The sequence below is a fragment of the Scyliorhinus canicula genome, chromosome 12 (genome assembly GCF_902713615.1).
Source record: "Scyliorhinus canicula chromosome 12, sScyCan1.1, whole genome shotgun sequence".
Classification (NCBI taxonomy): domain Eukaryota; kingdom Metazoa; phylum Chordata; class Chondrichthyes; order Carcharhiniformes; family Scyliorhinidae; genus Scyliorhinus; species Scyliorhinus canicula.
The window spans coordinates 12,960,387-12,985,540 of NC_052157.1; the positions used below are offsets into that span (position 1 = coordinate 12,960,387).

The 25,154-nt window shown below is 46.2% G+C and overlaps 1 protein-coding gene across 4 annotated transcripts in view; it reads left to right on the plus strand.

The window, feature by feature from the left end:
- The window catches only part of LOC119974456 (synaptic vesicle glycoprotein 2B-like), a 182,573-nt gene extending 158,796 nt beyond the window's left edge, over nucleotides 1-23,777 (plus strand). For all 4 annotated transcript variants that reach the window (XM_038813363.1, XM_038813364.1, XM_038813362.1 and 1 more), the window contains 6 exons: nucleotides 433-521; nucleotides 2,337-2,501; nucleotides 3,533-3,666; nucleotides 7,852-8,058; nucleotides 19,069-19,228; nucleotides 21,897-23,777. In XM_038813363.1, the coding sequence (XP_038669291.1) occupies nucleotides 433-521; nucleotides 2,337-2,501; nucleotides 3,533-3,666; nucleotides 7,852-8,058; nucleotides 19,069-19,228; nucleotides 21,897-22,080 (939 nt within the window). In that variant the 3' untranslated portion in view covers nucleotides 22,081-23,777. The remainder of the gene's footprint in view (nucleotides 1-432; nucleotides 522-2,336; nucleotides 2,502-3,532; nucleotides 3,667-7,851; nucleotides 8,059-19,068; nucleotides 19,229-21,896) is intronic.
- Nucleotides 23,778-25,154: the final 1,377 nt, after the last annotated feature.

Consider the following 25,154-nt stretch of genomic DNA (forward strand, 5'->3'; position numbering starts at 1 on the left):
TGTGGTTCCGTAAATAATCACCAAAGGACCTGACTTCAGACAAGGAACTCAAGAATAAGAGAACATAATCTCTGTGCTGTTGTTTGCTTATGAAGTCAGGGTACACAACTTATCAGACATATATTTTATACTTTGAATGCTGCTGAGTGATAGCATCCTGCAGTGACATGGTGAATTGCACAGGCCAATTTATCACAGCATTTAGTCTGCCTTTTTACCCATGGTGCTGATGTGATTCAAATGTAAATTGTTGGAAATGCCACTCCAAAGACCTGTCTTTAAGATTGAAAAAAACCTCAGTGTCTCTGAGATTGGCACTAATGAAGGTTTGGCAGTATAATTCTTCTTCACTGTGTGAGATAGCAGTAGTGGGGCAGCAGGTGAATACCCATGAGTAGTTCTCTGACATTAAGAGTTCTGACTGTTTTTCAGGTATGGCAGAACATGTTGCTTTGTTTCACACCCAAGCACAGAATGACGACTCTGTTCCTGGCAGTGGTCTGGTTTACCTTGTCCTTCAGGTTAGTGCTGATTGGAAGTATCTACTATGAGAAATGATTCAGTCTTTTATTTTGATGTGTTCCTGGGAATTGAATTGGATACTCAGAGCGGGATTTTCTGGCCTCTCCATCTGGCGGGATCCTCCATGCAAACACAATATCTACTACGAGTTAAACTACACCTATCAGCTACAATAACCTATACTTAACTTCAGGGCGACCGGCACTGTGCAAATGGATAAGGCCTTTATCTGGATTTCACTTGGCTGGTTCGAAGAAAGTGGTTCTGTCTCTGCTGGGCTCATCCGTCAGGTAGCGATCGTTGGTCTTGAACTTAGCGGCTGTTCCTGCTGCAATTGGGTGACACAGGCCAGGTCCAAAAGAGACAGAACACATGGCTGTGCTCTCTTTTATCCCTCTGGGATTTTGCCCTCTTTGGGGCGGTCCTTAATCTTGGACCCAATAGTTCGACAGGGCTCTGATCACTCTCTTCGATTTCGGCCAATAAAGGGGCGGGTGCCTTGGTAGCTGGGTGGGTCCATAGCGGTCATTGACCTTGGCAGTTGTGCTTTCTGAGTAAGGGGAGTGGCGCCGATCAGTCTGTGGCTGTACCGGTTGCTTGATTGGAGTTCTATTGTCCTGGGAAAATGGGCTATTAAAATGTAAACGAACGGGGGTTTCGGTCAGATCTGGTTACCTATGTTTTAGATACACATAGGCTGTGTATCTGCCTGAGTCCTGGGTTGGCCATAATTCCCATGGTCCTTTCCAGGTGGCCATCTTAGATGGCTACAAGGGGCTGAGTCTAGAGGAGGGTCAACTATCTGCGAGCACCTTTCGTGACTGATAAGCTCCCCATACAGTGTCTGCTGAACAACAATCCTCGTTTGGAGATGATCTCTACTTTAACACTTCAGAAATATAAATATAAATATATTGTCACAATAATGTTCATAAATTAATAATCCAAATCAACTAATATGTAAAATAAATTACTGATTCCGAAGCTCATGTCTTACAAAAGCCTAGAGAACTAGTTCAAACCTGGAGTTCTCATTTATTGAAATCTTATGACAATTGGAGTTTCTTTGGAGTCTCCTTAATTTATAGTATTAATTTGAGACCACATCTGGAGTATTGTGTTCAGTTTTGGTCTCCTTATTTGAGGAAGGTTGTGGTGGCATTGGAGGCAGTTCAGAGGAGGTTCACCAGATTGATTCCGGGGGTGAAGGGGTTGACGTATGAGGAGAGATTAAACAGTTTGGGCTTATACTCGCTGGAGTTTAGAAGGATGAGACAGTATCTGATCAAGGTATATAAAATACTAAAAGAGATTGATGAAGTAAATGTAGACCAGATGTTCCCTTGTAGGACAATCTAGAATGAGAGGCCACAGATACAGGTTGAGAGGCGGTAGATTTAGAACTGAGATGAGGAGGAACTACTTCCCGCAGAGGGTGGTGAATTTGTGGAACTCACTGCCCCATAGTGAGGTGGAATCCGAGTCATTAAATGGTTTCAAGAAGGAAATAGATACGTTTCTGATTTTTAAAAAACAGGTTAAAGGGATATGGAGAACAGGTGGGGAGGTGGATTTGAGATCAGGAAGACATCAGCCATGATCTGATTGCATGTTGGAGCAAGCTCGAAGGGCTAAATTGCTTACCTCAACTCCTTATTCCCATGTTCCTGTTCTTGAGGCTCATTTTCTATAAATGGAAGATGGACTAATGTTTGGGCAGCTTATGTCACGGGGATTGGCCCATTAACTCAGAAGTAATGAACTTTGGAATTGTATGTTGAACCCTATTCAGTTTGGGCTGTGCTCTTGTTCAGTTACTACGGACTGACAGTGTGGTTCCCGGACATGATCAAGTACTTTCAAAATGAAGAGTATGAATCCAAAATGAAGACATTTCATCAGGAGCGAGTCGAAGACTTCACATTTAACTTCACACTGGAGAACCAGTTTCATACAGAGGGAGAGTACATCAATGTCAGGTGAGCTACCATAGAATGTCAAGCCACAAGAGTGTGATAACTATAACCAAACTCCTCACAATCACTCCCAAGGATTTTATATGTGGCACATTTCAGGCTCTCTTGTATGTAGCTCAATGTAATCGAAAACACCTTAGCATGTGCATTGCAATGCATTGACCATGCGTATTTTCCTGTATTTGACATCGGAGCAACCATGCATATGTAACTATGTTAATTTCTATTTCTTATATCCACTGTTGAGTTGCAAAATCGCACCATAAAATTTGACAGGCTAAAAGTTCACAGAAAAACCTCACAGAAAATGTCCCACTGCAAAATTTCACGGCAAAGGTTGAGTGAGAGCCCCAAAAGACCTCACCAGGGAATCATTGATTTGGCAATCACAGATGTTTTTCTCACTTCTTACTAGTCGTAGCAGTATGGGTACTCAATCAAGTCTAGGATCTGTATTACAGAGAGTTCCAGGTCTCTACTAAATTATGGATTGATGTTGGCAGCAGACTTGAGACACTGAGATTATTGCCATTGAGTCGAGAAAGCTGAGGTAATTCTTTGAAATGCCGAATTGTTTTGACAGATTGAATAGGGAAATGCGGGGCGCGATTTAATGGAAATGAAACACGGCCCCGTTTTGGGCGTGTTTTCGTTAGATCTCCCGAGGCGTAACAAGCATCACAAATCCCGCAAGAGGCCTCTCGCGAGATTCATCGGCCTCGGTGCATCCTGAGTGGGGCGCGCCGAGGCCGTTAGATCACGCTCACGATTTCATCTTTTTTGTGAGTCAGTGACAAGTGGCTCATCAATTAAACTTATCACAACAGAAGAAGTCAGCGATTTTATTACAGAGAGTGTGGTTGGAGCAGGGGCTACAGTACCACAAGGTGCAGTTGAGGCCATTGCACCTTTTTGAGGAGAGCGTAAATAAAAACTCCAACCTGCATCCGATCCATTGTGTGACGCAGTGCAGTCTGTGTGTGTAACACCCCAAGCCTCTGTATTTTTCTAATTGCCGAATTATTTCTGGGCAGATTCATTGGGATTAAATTCAAATCCGTGACGTTTGAAGACTCCCTGTTTGAGGAATGCTACTTTGAGGACATTGTATCAACAAACACTCATTTCAAGAACTGCACTTTTACAGCGACTATCTTCTATAACACAGGTCAGCCTCTGTGGTCGTCGCCACTCCTGTCTGTTTGAACCATTGTTTCCACAGGGGGTCGGGGGTCGAGGGCGACAGTTACCTTCATTTACCAATGGCACAGGTAGATTTCGCATTCTGCACTCATGCTGACTTTATTGTGCTGTTAGTAAATGGAATAAATCTTCCCTAATTTATCAAAACCCGTGTTAACGCAGATCATATTAACATTTTTCCACTCTGATTTTTCTTCCCACCCCAGAATGTATTGATCCTTGCTGGGACTGCCAACCTTGAGATTATAGGTTCGCACACCCATTATTCACATGCGTTGGTGACTATCAACAATGATGGAGCTGTGTCATTCATGAGTGGCATGTCTGGTCAATGATCAGTAGCTAGAACACTGGCTGACATTTTCTCCCACCCACCCACCATCTGGGTCCAGCTGAAAACCTCAGCTCCTATTCTGCCTGAGTTCAAAGGTTTTTTATTATTATTTAATTATGGGATATGGGGCCACTGGCAAGATCAGCATAAATCGCCTATTGCAGTTGCCATTGTAGATAAGATGGTGTTCTTGCTCCTTAAAGCGCTGAAATCTCTGGGGTGTAGGTAAACCTACAGTAGGGAGTTCCAGGAATAATGAAGGATCTGCAAAACTTGTCCAAGTCAGGATCGTATTTAACTTGGAGGGGGATGTGGTATTATCATACATGAAGGCAATGCAAGGGTTAATGAAATGTATACAGACAGCCACTAGAAGGAGCTAGTCCCATAAGTATATAAGGAATGATGCTAAAACAGAAGGACAGAAGATGATAGAGAAGATGGTAGCAGGAGTGAGGAGATTAGATTAGAGCTGAAGGAGACAAGATTCAAAGTGTATTGCAGAGCTAATTAAGATATTACAGTTATAGTTAGTAGATAGAATGTTAGTGAGTGTAGTTTAATTCTTATATATATGTTTGCTATTTAGAATAAGTGGCGAACTCAAATTTAGTAGCATTAATAAAATTAGTTTAGTTCTTCAAAAGAGCATCCATCCTGGAAATCCCACACAAAAATCACCACAGGGGACTTGGAGTTGATGGTGTTCCCGTGCACCTGTTATCCTTCTAGATGGTGTAGGTGGTCTCTTCAACTGCAGATGGTGCTAAACAATCTGGAAATGCTACTATAGGTTGAGCATCCCTTATCAAAATTCCCAAAACCCCAAAATCCGCACTTTTTTTGAGCGCCGACGTGACATCACGAGTGGGAAATCCCACAAGGCTCCCAGGCAATGCGCAGTTCCCAACGCGTGGCACACATGCGCAGTTCCCAACGCGTGGCACACATACGCAGTTCCCAACGCGTGGCACACATGCGCAGTTCCCAATGCGTGCTGCACATACGCAGTTCCCAACGCGTGCTGCACATGTGCAGTTCCAATGCATTTTGCACATGCGCAGTTCCCAACGCGCGCCACACATGCGCAGTTCTTAACGCGTGCCACATTTGCGCAGTTCCCAACGCGCATCACACATGCACAGTTCCCAACGCACGCAACACATGCGCAGTTCCCAATGCGTGCTGCACATGCGCTGTTCCCAACGCGTTCTGCACATGCACAGTTCCCAACGCGTGCCACACATGCTTTCTCAACGCGTGCCACACTTGCGCAGTTCCCAACGCGCACCACACATGCAGTTTCCAATGCGGCAAACATGCGCAGTTCCCAACACACACCACACATGTGCAGTTCCCAACGTGCCGCACATGCATAGTATGTTCTGAAATCCGATACCCATGCGGCCACAAGCATTTCGAATCAAGGATTTTCAACCTGTATTTAACATTTTCTTTTCAAATTCCTCTCTCTGCTTTTAAAAATAAACTGGTTTAACACCACCATTAGAATAGTGGAGGGAGTAATTTACTCTTGGATGTATAATATTGTAATTTTCTGAATAAGGTTTTCCTCCGTTTCTAATTCAGTTCAGTTTTAAGATAGGGTAAAACACAACAATTAAGATAGCACAATATAAGATATAATTAAAAATGGCAGCAATTTATTCATTTTCCAGGCAGACTTGATTATATCTCTGTCACTTCATATAGCAAAGTAATTAATTTTTAATGGATGATGTGATTTATGATGTCTGCATTAACCTAATAGGTTTTGCTCACTTGTCTTCATCTCAAAAGGTAGAAAAGTTAAACAGTTCTGAATCCAATGTTGAACTTTGTCCTTTTTCAATAGTCCACTTAAAGGCCAGATTTTCCTGTGTCTGGACCGAAGGCAGTTGACTAACCGGAATACTGTGGATGCAGGAAAACTGGGCAAGGAGTGGTGGCATGGAGAGGTGGGGAGTTGAAGAGGGAGAGGCATCAGTGGAGTTGGATAGAGAGAAAGAGAGAGAGATGGGCACAGAGAGAGAGGTAGCTTTAGTATGTTGGAAAAAAGGGGAGAAGTCAGTGATTGTAGAGTGAGGGAGGGAGAGAGCAATATATGTGGGGGGGGGGGGGGTGTCATTAACAACCTTAAAGAGTCAGGTCTGGTCAAGAAAACAGGTTTTATCTTATTCTTCTACTTTTCTCTAAATATTTCCAGTAAAATGTTATTTTCATTAAGATAGAGGTTTGTCTTGCGGTGGGAAGCTTTTTTATTTTGGGAAGTCCATCATTAATTTCCAGCTCTCCCAGATCTGCTGCATTGGAGTTCAGATTTATAAACAAAGCTTCCTCTTCACTACCTTATCGAATGATTCCAGAGCTGGTATACCACAGGAAATATTCAGAATGAAGCTCCGCCTCCTCAACCCCAGGAAGCTTGTTATGATCCTGATGGGAACCCGTAACTTTTTGTTTATGGGAGATAAAGTTTGAAATCTTAGTTCCCCACGAGGAGAACAAAGCCACAAGATTCCAGGGGTTTAAACAAACAAAATAAACTTTACTATACAGAGTCAGAAAATAAAATAATTTACAACTTCTTTCTCATACTCTAACATTCAGAATTGACATGAGGTAAATGTGAATTAATAGGCAAACTGTGGTCAAATGCAGCATACTGCATATTAAATGGAAGAAACAACCAAGACAGAGCCCAAACAATTCTCAGCAAACCACCCAGACATCAGTACCCACTGTGAGCCCCAATGTTTCATTAAAACCCTGGGCTGGATTCTCCGCCCAGCCGCGCCACGCTTCTGTTTCTCCCCGCCGGCAGGATGCGCCGTTACGCCGGCTGGTCAATGGGGTTTCCCATTGTGGGGCAGCCCCACGCCCTCAGGAAACCCCCAGGCTGCTGACAAAAAAAAGCACCCTACCGGCGGAGAATCCAGACTCCTGTCTCCCTGATGAGGAATTTCAACTCGTCCCTTTTGAAGGTCAGGCCACTGAATTCCCTCAAAAGACACTCTAACTTAACTGTTCACCTCCCAATGGTTCAATTTCTCCTCCTGAGACCATTTCCCACAGGATTTACACAGCTCCACTTCTGTCTCAAATTGCCAGCCCACTTCCAACTCTTTTGCAGATAGCTAGCTTCACTAAGCTAACACATCCCAAAGTTTCTCTGAACTCCAGTCTCCCAGCTGCAACCAGCTATAAATGTTTCCCAGGGCTTCTTCTGAGCCCTAGCTGCCTGGACCCTGCTAACAGCAAATTCATTGCAGCATGGTTTCTGGCCTGCTGGAGAATACTCTCGCCCAGCAAACACATTGAAACCAGATAACATTCTTACGCTCCACTCATTTCCATGACGATATAACTTGTTCTGGTCTACCTCGCACTGACCCTCAAGCTAATTATCCAGTCTTTATATTTTCGCCAGTGAAGTAAGCACACCGACTGTTTAATAGCTCCATCTCTTCCAGCTGTTAATCCCTTAAGTCAACATGGCCCGAACATTTCAAGTGTAATAGACTCCAAGTTGCTTTCATTGCATTTATCACATTTTATACATTAAACATTAATCTTCCGAGGCCTAAACGGTAGTTCTAAATTCTTAATTCTTAATAATCAGTGACAGAAACTGGGTGGCATGGACCAGCTGGGCCTATGGGCCTGTTTCCATGCTGTAAACATCTATGACCCTCTGACTCTTAACATGAACCATGAACTAGATATTCGTCACAAGACGTCGGCGCCCTCATTGCAGAAGGGCAGCTCTTAGTGGATCTCACATGTCAACTCACTGAACTCTTGTTTCTTTTCCAGATCTGTTCGAGACAAGATTCTCACACAGCAGGTTCATAAATAGCACATTCCTCCACAACAAGGAAGGCTGCCAGATCGACTTCAGTGAAGATGCTGAAACTGCATTTCTAACTTACTTGGTCAGTTTCCTGGGGTCCTTGGCTGTATTGCCGGGGAACATTGTGTCTGCATTGTTTATGGACAAGGTTGGAAGGATTAAGATGCTCGGTGAGTAGTCATTGGAAGACTCATTTAAAAAAATCAATCTTTTATCATGAAGGCAGGGGAGCTGAGAGAGATTTGGGGTATTAGTTAACTTGTTGCTCACCATGCGAAAGATGTGAGCTGACCCGGGGACGTGCAGTTTGATTACAGAAAAATAGGAACAGTCAAAGAGCTGTTATGGCACAGAAGGAGGCCATTCAGCCCATCGTGTCCATGCCAATTCTCTGTAGAGCAATCCCGTAGGTCCCAATCTTCCGCTCTGTAGTCCTGCAAAGTTTACGTCCCTGTAAAGCCCATCCAGTTTCCTTTGAAATCATTGATCTTCTCCACTTCCCACGCCCTCACTGTGAGTTCCAGGTCATTAACACTCGCTGTGCAAAATGTTTTTTCCTCACATCTCTCCCTGTATCTCCTACACAAAGCCTTCAAGATGTGTTCCCTCGTCATTGTGAATAGAAACAGCTTTTCTCCGCCTATCCCATCTAAACCTGCCATAATCATGCACACCAGGAGTATAATCCAACTTCTGGAAACTAATCTTGCAACTGAATTCCCTCAGTCCTGAAATTGTTCTGATAAATCACTTTTGCACCCTCTGAAGGACCTCCACATCTTTTTTAAAGTGTGCTGACCAGAAACACGAGAAAGGCTGGAATCCCCCCCCCCCCCCCGACCCCGCTATTTCTGACCTCAAATAAGTTATTTTTTAATCCAGGCTGACAATGACCCTCCTATTTCATAAACCTCAATTGGGTTAGCCAGCCTTGTTTGTGGCACCTTGTCAAAAGCTTTCTATAAAATTCCTTTGATCAACCCTCCCTGTTACTTCATCAAGACTCTAATTAGGTAAGTCAAACACGGCCTGCATTTTACACATCCATGCTGTCTCTCATTAATTAACTCAAGCCTCTTCAAATGCCCGCTAATTGTTTCTGATTATTGTTTGCAAAATCTTACCTATCACTGATTACAGTGACCGACCTGCAGTCCTTGAACCCGCTCTACAACGCATGGACTGCAGTTGGCCTAAAAAGGCAGTTCATCACCTTCTCAGGGGCAATTAGGAATGGGCATTAAATGCTGGTTCTAGCTAGTGAGGCCCACATCCCATGAATGAATATAAATATACTTTTGGATAGGATGGAGCTGGATGTAGGATTGAAAGGCCAAAGTTAGATTGAACGGGTAATTGTGGTGCACAGATGGAGCCAGTTTGATGGGAGGACTCAATGTTACATCATTTAGGTAACATTAAGGCAAATACACTTACAGGGAAAAATACCTAAAAACTGTCCTCGGTGGATGTAGCGGTTTAGGCAATAGGGCGGGATTTTCCATTGCCCAACGCCAATATCGTAATCGGCGATGGGGCAGAGAATCCCTTTGACGAACAAATCGGGGGCGGCGCCGGTTTGCCGCTGGTTTTCGAGTCTCCGTCCCCTCCAAATTGGCATCATCGCGCCGCACGCCGTTGAAACAGGATTGGCACGTCTTCAGAAAGCCCTCCCTCAATGCTCCGCCCCCGATGAGCCAGATTCCCGACCGCGCGGTTGACGTGTGGTCTGAGCGGTCGGGAACCCGGCATGGCAGCTCCGGACTGTGTCCAGCGCCGCCACACTCGGCCGGGATCCTTGCTGCTGGCCTGGGGGGGGGAGGGGCTTCCGAGAGGGCTGGGGGACTGGTGGGGGGTGGCCAGGAAGTATTTGGTGGGTCACTCCGCGCACGACTAGTGCCATGTTGTACGGCGTGCCCGCTGCAGGTCGTCGTGGCCACGGACCTGGCCATTCTCTGGTCGTTTCTGCTGCAGGAGCCGGACGTTTTACCCGGCGCCAGTGCTAGTCCCTCACTGGTCCCGGAATCGGTCGCCGCCAAATTTGCCATCCTAAACGCCCAGGAATTCTCCGTTTCAGCCGCCCTGGATTGCAGTTAGTAGCTCCTATCAAGGGTTATCATAATGTACGTGAAATGGACTGAATAACCCTTCCTGATATGACTTTAACATTACTGGAAAGAGGTGGGAAGAGGCTGTGAGGGGTGTAACTTTCAGAGTAGCTATGGGGACACATAGCAAGAGCCGCCATTCTAATTTGATATCAGAGCCTTTTAGCAGCTGGATAAGTTTTGCTGAACTGGTGAGACTTATTTAAGGAAGGGGAATAAATGAAAAAGAAATGCAGCTGCACTCCTCTAAATCAATACCTTGTACTCCGATTAAAGAACAAATTCACTTTTTTATTACCTTGCCTTTGTAATGGACTGGCCTTTAGGCAAAGGATGATGAAGCTCATTTAGCTGATAGATTTTCTCATTCCTTCAGTGCGTGACAGATCTGAAGCCGGAGAGAAATTTCAGTCGGGCAGACCTGTCACGTCTGTAACCAATTGCGTAGAAAGCTGTAAACACCTGAGACAGGCTTCGTCACGTGGTTTCCAAATCACTGGTGAGAGAGAGAGCTGCCCTCTGCATCTTCACTCTACCAAACCCCAGGGGGGGGGGGGGGGGGGGGGGGGGAGGCAAGTACTCTCGATACCTGCCCTTCTCCATATAACCTGCTGATGGAATAGGATTGATTGGCTTTCAGACGTAATGATTTCCGAGAAAGCTATTCCTAAATTGGGTCATCGATTAAAAAAAACAGATATCTTCTTGTTTTCATCATTAGTCTCTGAGATTCATTACCCTGTATCCCACTCGAACATTTACTGCCTTGATACTGTTCTCCGCTCTGGATCTTTTCATTTATTAATCTTTCTCATTCAAAAAACAAACGTTCATCCGGCTGCGGTTATTCCTGAAGGCCCCCCCTTCTCAAACTTGGCCCTCGCCTGAGGTGTGGTGATCCTCAGGTTAAATCACCACCACTCAGCTCTCCCCTTCAAAGGGGGAAACAGCCTGAGGCCATCTGGGACACTGGAGACTTTACCTTACCTTATTAAAGTGTGTACATTGCAGCTTTTCAGCTGTGCCACTTTCTGTTCTGTTGTGGTGGGAATCTGGACTGTGGTGATATGCCTGTGAGTAATATTGTATGCACTCAGTTGTGCGACCTCCCACCAGCAGGTGGTGTCAGACACCATGTGACATCCGGCTTGCGGCACAAGATTGTAGGGCGTACACCAGGACAGTCGCTCATAAGGGCAGTTCCAGGAGAATCTAATGTAACTCAATCAATAACTTGGTCTGTATAGCAATTCTGATTGATACCTTATCACGTGTACATCAATAAACCATCATTCTAGTTAAGTCACCTGCAGTTCTGTAGAATGATTGCAGAGACAAGATCACGGAACACAACATGGACCTCACTGCCTGAAAGGGTGGTTGGGGCGAGAACCCTCGCAACTTTTAAGCATTTTGGGCAGCATGGTAGCATAGTGATTAGCACAGTTGCTTCACAGCTCCAGGGTCCCAGGTTCGATTCCCGGATGGGTCACTGTCTGTGTGGAGTCTACACGTTCTCCCCATTTCTGCGTGGGTTTCCTCTGGGTGCTCCGGTTTCCTCCCACAGTCCAAAGATGTGCAGGTTTATGGATTGGGTGTGCTAAATTGCCCTTAGCGTCCAAAATGTGTAAGTGGGGGTTACTGGGTTACGGGGTGTTGCACGTTTTACTATGGGCGTAAAACGCGTTTATTGGAGTGTATTAACACGCCTCCGAGTTCGACGTGTGCTTAACACTACTAGGCTCTGTTCTATGTAATTATTTAGCTCTGGAGTCGCCAGTTGCCGTATAGGCAACGTCACAAGTATCTCAAGGTCAAGTTCAAAGTAATAAAGACGATACACCGATTAGTAAAGTTCAAACGATCAATATTTATTATACAGTTATAATAAATACTCATGCACACACTAAGAGACTAAGCTATAACTAAACTTAAGCGAACAGAATACTTATCTAACAGGAACAGACAAGGTCAGAGAACGAGGCCTTCATCCTGGTTTTGTCTGCAGCCTTCAGCAAGCGTTCTGGTACTTGGGAGTCTAGTGGGCTTGGATCGCGTAGCGAGCGTTGAACTTACGGTTTCGGCGGCTGGTGCTGAACGGCTGGAGTCAGGATGCAAGATGTCAGTCAGAGCCGGAGCACGGGTTTAACAGACCGGGCTCTGTGGGGGATTTGCTTTTATACCCCTCTCTAATGTCCTTGCCCCCTTCTAGGCGGGCTCTACCTTTCGGTACCGATTGGAACGTTTCCAAACGGCTACCTTCGAAATCCTCCAATGCGGGGCCTTCCTCGATGTTGGGGGGGGTGGTTTCGATATTCGTTACTCTGGTGCCATCCTGTCTACTCCACCAATTAAGTGCTACATTGAGATGGAAATGTTGCCATTGTGTGTGCCTGGATCTGGGCCGCCTCATCAGGATGTTAAGCGCTTTGCCATTAACACCTTTGGCTTGGAGATCTGCACCTGGCCAGAAAACTGGTTTGCTGCTTGCAAAATGCTAATTAGTTGAGAGCAGGCTGTCTGTTCTCACTAAACAGGCTTTCCCTGCTGTCCTCCATTTTAGTTTGGCTCAGTGTCCATTTTGCGTGGCCAGCATGGCTACAGGGGATAGGGTAGGTACGTATGTAGGGTGCTCTTTGTAAGGGCCGGTGAAGACTCGATGGGCCGAATGGCCTCCTTCTGCACTGTAAATTCTAAGATTCTATGACTTGAAACGCCATATCATACAAGGCTATGGGCCAAGTGCTGAAAATGGGATTACAATAGATCGGGGCGTGATAGTTGGCAGAGACGCAATGAGTAGAGGGGCCTCTTTCCGTGCACTAATGACTCTATGGCCATGCATGCTGGGATACAGTTCCATTGGCGTTAGATATCCTCAAATACTTGCTATTTCTCCATGAACCACGGCATCTAAAACTTTGCTTATTCTGCATTGTGTGTGATTTGCTTAATCCTCTTAGAGGTCCCAGGGGAGACAGCCAGTTAAAGAGAAAGACACAAAGAAGAAAAAAATGAAAGAATAATTGCAGTGCACTGCCCCGAGTTCAGAAGAAAGCAAACATCCAGGACTCCTGTTCCCAATCGCTGTCTTGCGGTGCCTGCTGAAAAGTGCATGTGTATGAACAAAATACAGGGGCATGTGGTGATTCAGTTAGTGGGCAGCATTGGTTGGCACTGCTGCCTCACAGCGCCAGAGCTCACGGTCCGATTCTGACCTCGGGTGACAGTGTGGAGTTTGCACATTCTCCCCGTGTCTGCGTGGGTTTCCTCCAGGTGCTCCAGTTTCCTCCCACAGCTCAAAGATATGCAGGTTAGGTGGGTTGGCCGTGCTAAATTACCCTTTAGTGTTCACAGGTTAGGTGGGGATATGGGGATTGGGGGGCCTTCAATGTGACCTAGCCCGCGATCGGGGCCCACCAATCAGCGGGCCGGCCTCCCTGTAGGGGCCAGAATTGCTGATCGTGAGGCCATGTTGACGCCGTCGAGACTTAGCCTCAGGATCACAGAATCCCGCTCACAATGATTCGATTTCTTTCCATTGTCAAATAGTGTGCCAACATTCATGGTGGAGCTCGTACCCAGAAAACTGGTCCTTTCCCACACAAAGGCTGGGAGGTACCTGGAGTAACTTGAAGTGCAGCATGGAATATTGGAAAAATAACATTCTTGGAAAGCACATTTATAGGCGCATCAGAGCACTGCATCGACTCTCACTGCTCCATAATGTGGGTGTCAAGGTCAGAAGCAACTTGATAAACTGTGCTCCACGCCGAACCTATGAAGGAATTTGAAAAGCAAATGGCAAATTGGCCTTTATTGCAAGAGGACTGGAGTACAAGAAGAAATAAATCTTGCTGCAGTTACCTGGGGCTTAGGCGAGACCACAGTGGGAGTACTGTGCACCGTTTGGTTTCTACCTCGAAGGAAGAATATATTTCATGAGAGACGATACAGGGAAGGTTCACTAGATCCGCAGCTGAATTCATTGGGCCGACAAGGCTGTCTGCTGTTCACTAAAATGAGAGATGATTTAATTGAAACACACAGGATTCGCAAGGGGCTTGAACTATTTTGTGTGAAAGCAATTAAACTAAATCATACAAACTGAGGGACAATGTAAAAGGGGGCGGCCCTTTAATGATAAACAAGAACACTGTGATTAAAAGGGTCAGTGCCCCCCCCTGCGGTGCCCAGTGGCATGGAAGGCGTCAACGTTGCCAGCGGACATCACAGGCTCCCCCTCCAGGGGCACCCAGCCATGAATGTGGCGACGGTAGAGGGCAGACAGTCGGTTCGCCCACTACCTGCAGCCAGAAGGGGCTTTAATATTATTATTATTGACAAGGTAGACACTGAGAGGCTGTTTCCTCCTGCTGGGGAATGCAAAACTCGGAAAAGGGGGGGTGATCGCTTAGGTCTGAGAGATGAGAAATGTCTTCACCTAATGGCATGTAAAGTTTTGGAATTCTCTAGCCCAGAGGTTGATGGGTGCTTCGTTCCTGAATATATTCAAGGCTGGGTTAGATACATTTTTCAGCTCTCAGATATTTGAGGACTATGGGGGGAAGGCAGCAAAGTGGAGTTGAGGCACAAGTTCATTGGTCATCCCTGATGTGTTCTTTGTTTTAGTTCTTTCAGGATGGTGAAGGTTGTAGTGCTAACAAAGAACAGCAAGCTGTGTTTAATAAACAAAGCTAATTTATTACCCAACACTGAATTAGGTTCAAACATATCGCTACGGAATTAGTTAAGTAAAGATTACACTACACATCTACACTATTGACTATACAATTAGTTCAACTATCTGACAATTACTCTGTCTTGCTCTCTCCCACTCTCTCCATCTATCACCCAGAAGTCAAGGAGCCATGTGATATTTATATGGCTGCTCTATAGCACCATCTATTGACTAGATTAATAACGTCACATCAATCCTTTATGTGCTTTACAATATCCACATATTGTGACAATGTCCAGTACAAGCATGAAAAAGTTACAAATTTTAACGCTATATTTTAAAAATTGGGCAGCAAAAGCTGTTTAAGAGAGCTGTAGCAAATCATGTGTCTTGTTGGTATTCAGGCCCAGACAATATAGAGACTCAAGCCAATATCTAATTAAAACAAGAGCAACCACAGCCACTTGTTAAATTCCACATCCCTTTGTTAAGGATGGACTGTGAACAGAAAGGACTATAACATACCAGCCAACCTTGTCTTTCTGCTTCAACGTGGACAATAGAGAAATTGGAACTCAGTGGGTGTTCGACAATTATGAAATGAATCTCATCAATTTCACTCACATTGTATTGCGATGGGCTCCTTATCCTGAATGCAAAGACCTTGGTTGCCTGAAAGTCTCAGGCTGCGAAAAGCCACAATACATGATGTGTACCAGCCTAACAAACCAGGCGCACACCCCCACCCTCCTGCAGCGTGTTTACGGTGGAAGAGGAGGCCCTCCATTGGCTGGGGCTGTGATCGATTTATCCCGCTGCTGTCAATGGTGGAGGAGCATTTTCCAGGGCTGATATTGAGCTGGTTTTTACGTGGGGTTCCTCCCACTTAGTTACAGCTCAGCTGAACACACAGACCTGCAGATACATCAACTCTGGTTAAGACGGCTTTATTTTTCCAAGCTTGGCCCACGTACGAGGGAGAGTGATTTGGATAAATGCCAAAATCACTCTACTTTACACTGGTGCAGACCCCCCCAATTATACAGTTTTCCAAAAATCAGTAGCCCACCCCAGGTGAAGGTTACTTTGAGCAACATGATGACTGTGATCAACTCATGATTTAACCCCATCCTGCCGCCTGTTGTTTTCCAGGATACTTTATCCGTTATGAAGTTGTTTTTCTGCCATTCCCATTTTACTTATCGCAGCCAGATCCTGCCCACCTCATTGTTCATCTAGGGGCAGGATGCTGAAGTTGGTTCCTCTTTACACCATGGATTGTCTGAGACAGGATATTGGGGGCACTGATAAGAACTATTTACTGAGCTGACCGTGTTATTGCTGACCACACTATTTCTGTCTAATCCTGTTTGACTTATAAACATGGGCAAGTTAGCTAGCTAAAATCCCAGCATGCATTGTAGCCATGTTTTAGCAAGAGTTTGAATGCTTAGTAATAATTATTATTATGTCCTAAAAATACATGTTTAATGGTTAATATGAAATGAAAATGAAAATCGCTTATTGTCACGAGTAGGCTTCAAATGAAGTTACTGTGAAAAGCCCCTAGTCGCCACATTTCGGCGCCTGTTCGGGGAGGCTGTTACGGGAATCGAACTGTGCTTGCTTTGGTCTGCTTTCAAAGCCAGCGATTTAGCGTATACTTTTTATGACTAGCCTAATCCTCAATAAACTAATTTATGAAAATCGCTTGTCACGAGTAGGCTTCAATGAAGTTACTGTGAAAAGCCCCTAGTCGCCACATTCCGGCGCCTGTCCGGGGAGGCTGGTACGGGAATCGAACCGTGCTGCTGGCCTACTTAGTCTGCTTTAAAAGCCAGCGATTTAGCCTGGTGAGCTAAACCAGCCCCTAATAAACTAATTTATGTTGAGCTATTCTAGTGTTATCCTCGCGATTCGGTTTTCAGGGGTCTCATCTCAGGATAACCTCTTCATACGGGATTTCCCATTGTACCTACCCTCTACCGCTAGGGAACCCATGGCGAGGGGTCGCCATCGCATAAAATCTTGCCCATAAAGTCTGTTGGCGACATCAGCTATGATTGTCCTGAATGGCCGAGCAGGCTCGAGGGACCATGGGGTTTACTCCCACTCCTATTTCCTATGTTCGTAAATAAATGCTGAGCACAGATCTATTTTCTATCTGCCACAGTCAACATGCAGATGAATGCACATTCACAGCAAGCACAATTCCAATACCTCAAGCCCCTTCCACTAGTCATTAAACAACGAAATATCTCAGCAACTGCTCTGAATGGGCAATGTTTTCAGGAGGAAAACGTTCACAAGCTATATGTTCCCGTACCAGCCTCCCCGGACAGGCGCCGGATTGTGGCGACTAGGGGCTTTTCACAGTAACTTCATTGAAGCCTACTCGTGACAATAAGCGATTTTCATTTTTCATTTCATTTCATCTCTTTGGGAAGATCACTATTAACCACGTAGGGTTGGATGGGTAACTGTCAGGATAGGCAATCTACTTCATCTGTCTGTTTTTTGATACGAAGAGAAGGACTTTTGCAGATATTTTCTTCATGAAAGTAGTGAGTCTGTGAATGAGATGATCACACGCCAGAGCCTAAGGCAGCATGGTAGCATTGTGGTTAGCACTATTGCTTCACAGCTCCAGGGTCCCAGGTTCAATTCCCGGCTTGGGTCACTGTCTGTGTGGAGTCTGCGTGGGTTTCCTCCGGGTGCTCTGGTTTCCTCCCACAGTCCAAAGGTGTGCAGGTTAGGTGGATTGGCCATGATAAATTGCCCTTTGTGTCCAAAATTGCCTTTAGTGTTGGGTGGGGTTACTGGGTTATGGGGATAGGGTGGAGGTGTGTGCTTGAGTAGGGTGCTCTTTCCAGGAGCCGGAGCAGACTTGATGGACTGAATGGCCTCCTTCACCACTGTAAATTCTATGACATTCTAAGGCCTCTCGTTTTGCCGGTTCTGAATCTACTGCCGCACTGCCTTTGTCTGCCCCACAGTCTCTAGGGGCTGAATGGCCAACTCCTGTCCCGACATTCCTCTATCCCACAACACAAACTATGTCTGGGCTCTTCACGCTCTGTGAGAAGACACCTCCTTCTGGTGTCTCCACACAGTCACTCAGCTGGGATTGATAACACAGGGGAAAGTTGAGGGGTGGATTAACTCCACATTGCTGCTGCTCCAAACTAATACAACACCACCACAACAATCAGTCTTGTGCTTTGATTGGATTTGGCCTTTACAGCATGGAGAAAACATTGCAGAAATATGTCTCCTTATTCAAAGTTGTTGAAATATTTTACTTTTGGGTCAATGTAGATTAATAGAGTCATAGATTATAGATGTCTACGGCACAAAGAAGGCCATTTGGCCCATCAGAGTTTATGGCCTGAATTTTATGCTCCCCCGACACTGCAGATTCTTGGATGAATTGATGCTTTAGCTGGAGTGGAGGTGTTGTATGAGCAAGTGATTCTATGTAAGTTGTGAAGCTTCTTGTAGTTAGATAGGATTTCGGGTGAATTGGAAGTTGGAGCAGTTTGTGGGAGAGTCCTTCTCCCACTTTCAAGGTGTAGCTGTACATTATCATAGATCGTAGAATTACAGTGCAGAAGGAGGGCATTCGGCCCATTAAGTCTGCACGGGCCCTTGGAATTTGCACCCCACTTAAGCCCACACCCGTAACCCAGTAACCCCACTTCACCTTTTTGGGAACTAAGGGCAATTTAGCATGGCCAATCCACTTAACCTGCGCATCTTTGGACTGTGGGAGGAAACCGGTGGACCCGGAGGAAACCCACGCAGACACGGGGAGAATGTGCAGACTCCGCACAGACGGTGACCCAAGCCGGGAATCGAACCTGGGACCCTGGAGCTGTGAAGCAACTATGCTAACCACTGTGCTTATCTATGTTGTATTGCTGCCTTGCAGCTGGTTCAATGGTCAACAAAGGTCTGACTACGCTAATCCCATTTTCCAATGCTTGTCCCATAGCCCTGGAGGTTATGTCAGCACAAGTGAATTCCCTTGGACTCCAGGCGCAATTTGTTAATATTATTTTGTTGAACTGTGATTATTATCTGGATAACCTCTGTTCTTATCAAGGTGGCTTTGCGATCTGGTGGATGCTCCAAGGTGTTACGTCACCAGGCCTTTCTACACTGCTCCTCATGTAGAAGAATGTCCCACGATGCTTTACACAGTTGAGGGTAGGAGTTGGTGGAGCATATTAGGCAATGGTTAATGGGGCAGAGTGGGCACAGAGAAAGAAATTATCAGTTTGGAGGCGCTTGAAGTCTTCTCATAGCGAAATGTCTCAAAGTGATTACCTTTGGAGGGCAGAGAGTGTTGTTCCATGACAACTGTTGTTTTGTTTAATTTTGCCTTGCAGGAGGATCCATGCTGTTATCAACCATCACCTGCTTCTTCCTGTTTTTCGGCAGTAGTGAGTCTGCCATGATTGGAATGCAGTGTCTGTTCTGTGGGGTCAGTATAGCAGCGTGGAATGCACTGGATGTGATCACAGTGGAACTCTATTCCACAAATAAAAGGTAGGCCCCAGTCCTCGCTGGCATGTTTACAGCATGAGCGTTGGTTTCTCTGGGACGCCCTGGCAATACAAACCTTAATCTTCCTGCGAGGGAAACCTATTTTATTTTGTAAATTTTATGCTCATCAAGGCAAGGGATTGGGTTATGTCATGTTTTTTCTAATTCAGGCACCCAGTGTCAACGCTCAATCGGGATTTAAGTGTATGGGTGTCTTACTGGGTGCCATGTTAACATGCCCTGGGGGCAGTGGGGAGGGGGGGGGGGGCTAGGATACTGAGATATAGGGTGGGATCTTCCCGCCGAATTGCGCCCGAAAGGCAATGCGGGGCGGCCAGTAGATGCCGGTAGATCCTTCTTCTGGAGTTTACCCGGCTCATCACGCCTAGTGAGATCTAACGCGATCCCACAATGTGAACCCTGCCCATTGTGGGCAGGATCACTTCTTAGCATAACTGCTCATTAGAGTGAGACAGCTGGTCAAGGGAACCCATTAAGGAGGGCCCTTCTCCCACCACCAGCCCGGGCAGGGAATCTTGCTGGAATGTCCACTTAGCATGGACCTCTCCTGCTGCTGGTTCAGTGACAGGATGAGCTCCTGGAACATTGGGTCATAGGAGCAGAAGTAGGCAATTCAGCCCCTCGAGCCTGCTCCGCCATTCAATCAGATCATGGCTGATCTCCTCCTGCTCTCAAATTGACTGCCTGCCCTTTCCCCATATCCCTTTAACCTGTTTTTAAAATCAGAAATATATCTATCTCCCTCTTGAAAACGTTTAACGATTCGGACTCCACCGCACTATGGTGCAGCGAGCTCCACAAATATCACCACCCTCTGCGGGAAGTAGTTCCTCCTCATCTCAGTTTTAAATCTACCGCCTCTCAACCTATATCTGTGACCTCTTATTCTAGATTGCCCCACAGGGGAACATTTGGTCTACATTTACTTTATCAATCTCTTATAGTAACTTATACACTCGATCAGATCCCCTCTCATCCTCCTAAACTCCAGCGAGTATAAGCCCAAACTGTTTAATCTCTCATCATATATCAACCCCTCCAGCCCTGGCATTAATCTGGTGAACCTCCTCTGAACTGCGTCCAATGCCACCACATCCTTCCTCAAATAAGGAGACAACTGGACACAATACTCCAGATGTGGTCTCACCAACACCCTATACAGTTGCAACAACACTTCCCTACTTTTATACTCCAGTCCTTTTGCAATAAACACAACATTCCATTTGCCTTTCTTACTACATGCTGTACCTGCATACAGACTTTCTGCGATTCATGGACAAAGACACGCAGATCGCCCTGCCCAGATGCATTTTGAATCTGCTTTCCATTTAGATAATAATTTGCCTGACTTTTTCTTCCGCCAAATGGATAACCCCACACTTATCTACATTAAACTTCATCTGCCAAAGTTTGGCCCAATCTCCTAGCCTATCTATATGGGTCTGTAAAATCTGTACCTCCTGTTCACTGCCCACTTAAGGGGATCAATAGGCCCACTAGTGGGTGGGTCTCCCGATGCCACCCTTGCCATTGGTATAGATGGGGTGAGGGGGCAGAGGTGTGCGTAGGCACTGGGCAGGCCACCCACTGGATGGAACAAGCTGGTCTGTCTTCAGAATCGCTGGGGAGAAGGCGTGGAATCCAGCCCTGAGAGGCTCCATGTCAGATTTAGTTTGATAACATTCCCGTGAAGTGTCTTGGGATGTTTTACTGTGTTGAAGATGCTACACAAATGCAAATTGTTGTTGTCTGCTAGTTGACCTTTCTTTCACTCTTGACTTAACCCAATCATAATCATTGCTGCCATTCTCTAGTTTGTTAAGGCAGCTAATAGCCTTACCTCCTCAAAAATCTCCTTCCTTGTAACTTCATTGTTTTGATATGAAAGTTGTCACAACAAAAGCCTTCACTAGGCCATATTTTCTAATGTATTGCCTCCCTGGTAATTGAGAAGTCGATAAGAACATTGGGTGGCATTCTCCGACCCCGCGCCGGGTCGGAGAATCGCTGGGGGACGGCATGAATCCCGCCCCCGCCGACCTCCGAATTCTCTGGCCCTCCAAAAGTCGGCCAAGCATGAGTCGCGTCGCCCGCCCCGGAGAATGGCAGTGACTGGATCGACTCAATGGGCCCCAGGGCTGCCCGAATTCTCCACCCGCGATGGGCCGAAGTCCCGCTGGTTTTTTGCCGGTCCGGCCGGCGTGGATCAGACTAGGTCCCTTACCGGCGGGACCTGGCGGCGGGGCGGGCTCCGGGGGGGGCACGGGGCGATCTGGCCCCGAGAGGGTGCCTCCACGGTGGCCTGGCCCGTGATCGGGGCCCACCGATCGGCGGGCAGGCCTGCATGTTGGCCATGTCAGCCTCCGCGATGGACGACGCGTAGGTGACCCCCGCCCTGCGCATGCGCGGGGATGACGTTAGCGGCCGTTGACGCACCCGCGCATGCACGGATTCTGGCGGTGCTGGCCTAGCCCCTGAAGGTGCGGAGGATTCTGCACCTTTGGGGCGGGCCGACGCCGGAGTGGTTCACGCCACTCAGTCCCGCCGGAACCCCCACCCCGCTGGGTATGGGAGAATCCCGCCCATTGTCTCTAGAAAATGGTTTGCTATCATTAGTAGTGGATCTAAATTTCCTTCTTTGTTTCCATAGGGCAACTGCATTTGGTATTCTCAATGGGCTGTCCAAGTTTGCTGCAATACTGGGTATATCGATATTTGCCTCGTTTGTGGAGATAACCAAGGTGGTTCCTATCCTGTTGGCTTCCATTGCGTTAGTAGGAGGTGCCCTGCTTGGCCTCCGACTCCCTGAGACCCGGGAGCAAGTTCTGATGTGATGGGCCCTCCAAACCTCTTCTGGACTCACAGTATGTGCACAGCTGCTAACCACTGTCCTTATAGCCTAAAGCATCCACTCTACCATCTGTGCTTTCTGTGACTGGACATACTTGTGCTCTTTGTACATTCCAAATGGATTCACATAGCTAGCTGCCACGTATTTACAGAAGTTGTCCTGTGCACCTGCCCTGTAAAAGCCTGAGAGGGGGAAGATCAGAAGCCATCAGAAGTGTTCTCATTGTTGAGTGTTGCGCACTTAAAACTTCACCGTAACCTGGCGTTGTGGATGTTCCCTCCTTTGCTGATCATACGTTCTCCCCTGCAATTGGATTTTCCCGTTTAAAGAGTAAGCTCTCGGGTACTAAATGTTTAAGTCTGCCGCCGCCTTTCTTCCAAAGTTACTTAAGCTAATTTTGTGAGGTGTTGAGATTTGATGAGGCGCCTCCCCGTCTCCACCACGAAGCTGGGGCAAACCAAGAACGATGCGCCATTAAAATACCGCTAACCGCTATGGCTGCTTTTGGCGAAATTGCCCTTGGACTTTTAAAAGGGCCACATTCGATCAACTTCCTGACTGTTGTCTCATATCTCCGTAAGGGTACGTCAATGGGAACTTTTTAGCTCAGTGTGTTTATACCATGATGGGATGGACTGAGCTTTCAGCCCTGGAGCCTGGGAATTGCCCGAGCACCATTTGCAGAAATCCAACGGGGTCGAAGGTAATTTATTGCTTACATTTGCCCTAATTCCTGTACAAAGGGCAGTTAGTGTTAGCGTAGCTCAGTTGAGCTCTCTCAACCAGGTGATGATGGGTTTGAGACATATGCAAAGTGCTGCCCTTTGGAAGAGACTAAATAAGAGCCTTGCCTATTTCCAGGTGGACATGAACGGTTTCATGATAGTAACAAGCAGGGAATTCTCACAGTGTCCTCATTCGACCAATTCACCCAACAAAAAAAACATATACTGGTCATTCAAATCCAGGGGAAGCAGGAGTGATCTGTCAAAGGTTGGGTATCCTCTTCTTATGTCTCCAGGCTTCACTGTCTTCTGTTTCCCTCTCCGGATGCTCATAGGAGCCTCTCAATTTCAATTTCAATCAGCCATATGACTAGGGAAAAGGGTACATGAGGTGGTTTCCCATTGCCTTCCTAATGTCCGCTTAAAGAAAACGCAAGTCCTCTTTCCAAAATAATCCTCTGCCTGTCAGCGGTTGTAGTCCCTCGAAATTCTGGCTCTTCCGCCATCACCACCGACAAAATGCACTGGCTCTGCTGTTGGCCATGGCTCATAAAGCTGAGCATGGGACCCTCATCTCAGCCTGTGGCGACTTGCAAAAGAGTAGGGCTGACCTCAAATGATCCTGTTTAATATACTGTTCATATGTTACCATTTAATTCACGGCAACTGAGAGCTTTTCTGTGGGACGGGGCAGTTCAGCGGGTTAGCATATTGGTATTTCAGCCTGGAGGTCAACTATTACGTATCGACCAAAGAGGTGGGATGAAGCCTTCCTTTGTTTGCCATCTGTACAAGTGCTACATGAAACGCGTTTAGCAGTCGGGTGTGGTAACATTTCAATCACCTTACCTGGCTAGTAATTCAGTGGCTTCCACTCATCGTTTAGGGGATGTGGGTTCAAATCCCACCTGGGAAACTTGGAATTCAGTTTGAAAATATTTGCAGATGAAAAAAAGAGGATTGTCGAACTGGTTCACAAGGTATACTGCCTTTCTATGGCACTTTTCATGACCTCAGGACCTTCCAGAATATTTTTGAAGGGTAGTCACTGTTGTTCGGAGGTCTCCTGTCCTTACCATCTAGTCTATATATGAATCCAGTCCTGACAAATTAAGTTCTTTACCCGTCAGTCTGGCCTCAATAAAACTCGAGAGGGATCTGTAGGTATGGTATTATTTATTTTTAAACAACTTGCAAGGCTGACCCGCTCTATAGAGATTCAGAACACATGCAGTCTCCTGAATCTCCCAGAACCGAGTGAGGTCCAAGACAAAGAGATCTCTGCACATATCATTCAAATGGCATCAAGTTTCACATACAAGATTCCCATAGGTCATCCTATACACCTCCTGACCTGGCCATATATCCTGATTGGCTCACTTCGCATTCCTCAACTCTGGGCCTCTTGTTACCCAGCATCCTTTTCACCATCCTCTGCATGAGCCTCCCCTCCCCCCTTCCTGGCCATGCTTTGCTGAATCCCTTTGTTCTTTGTCTGCGAACTCACTACCATCAGACTGGCTCTATCCTCTACATTATTCTAACTAATAATCCTATTTTATATCACATTTGTTTGTTCAATTCCTCAGTCCGACACCTTGGTTGGACTGTGACATCTCCCTGAAGTGGCCCAACACAGGCCATTCAGTAGTACAAAGGCAAGTAAGACGTGCCAACCATGCCCAAATCCTGAGAATGAATTTAGATAAACACGGTTGCTGTGACTAAGTACATGAAATGCCGAACTGGTTGTGGTGGGACATGGAAAGATGATTCTGATGTAATAGCAAGCAAAATCACATGCAAAACACGTTGGCCGAGAGCGGGGTTTACTCTGCACCTAATCTGCAGTAACATCCTTCACCTTGATGGGTGCAAAGCTGACAATAAACAAACAGAAGAACCCTTATTTCCACTTCCTTAACGTAATGTGTGATGCAGAAGATGAATCCGATAGACTCCAAGTGAAGGGGCTAAACCTGGTAACAGTGGTCAGAACCCAGTGGCATTATAGGAAGGATATGGAAGCATTGGAAAGGGTGCAGAGGAGATTTACCAGGATGTTGCCTGGTACGGAGGGAAGATCTTATGAGGGAAGGCTGAGGGACTTGAGGCTGTTTCCGTTAGAGAGAAGAAGGTTAAGAGGTGACTTAATTGAGGCATACAAGATGATCAGAGGATTAGATAGGGTGGACAGTGAGAGCCTTTTCCCTCAGATGGTGATGTCTAGCACGAGGGGACATAGCTTTAAATTGAGGGGAGATAGATATAGGACAGATGCCAGAGGTAGGTTCTTTACTCAGAGAGTAGTAAGGGCGTGGAATGCCCTTTC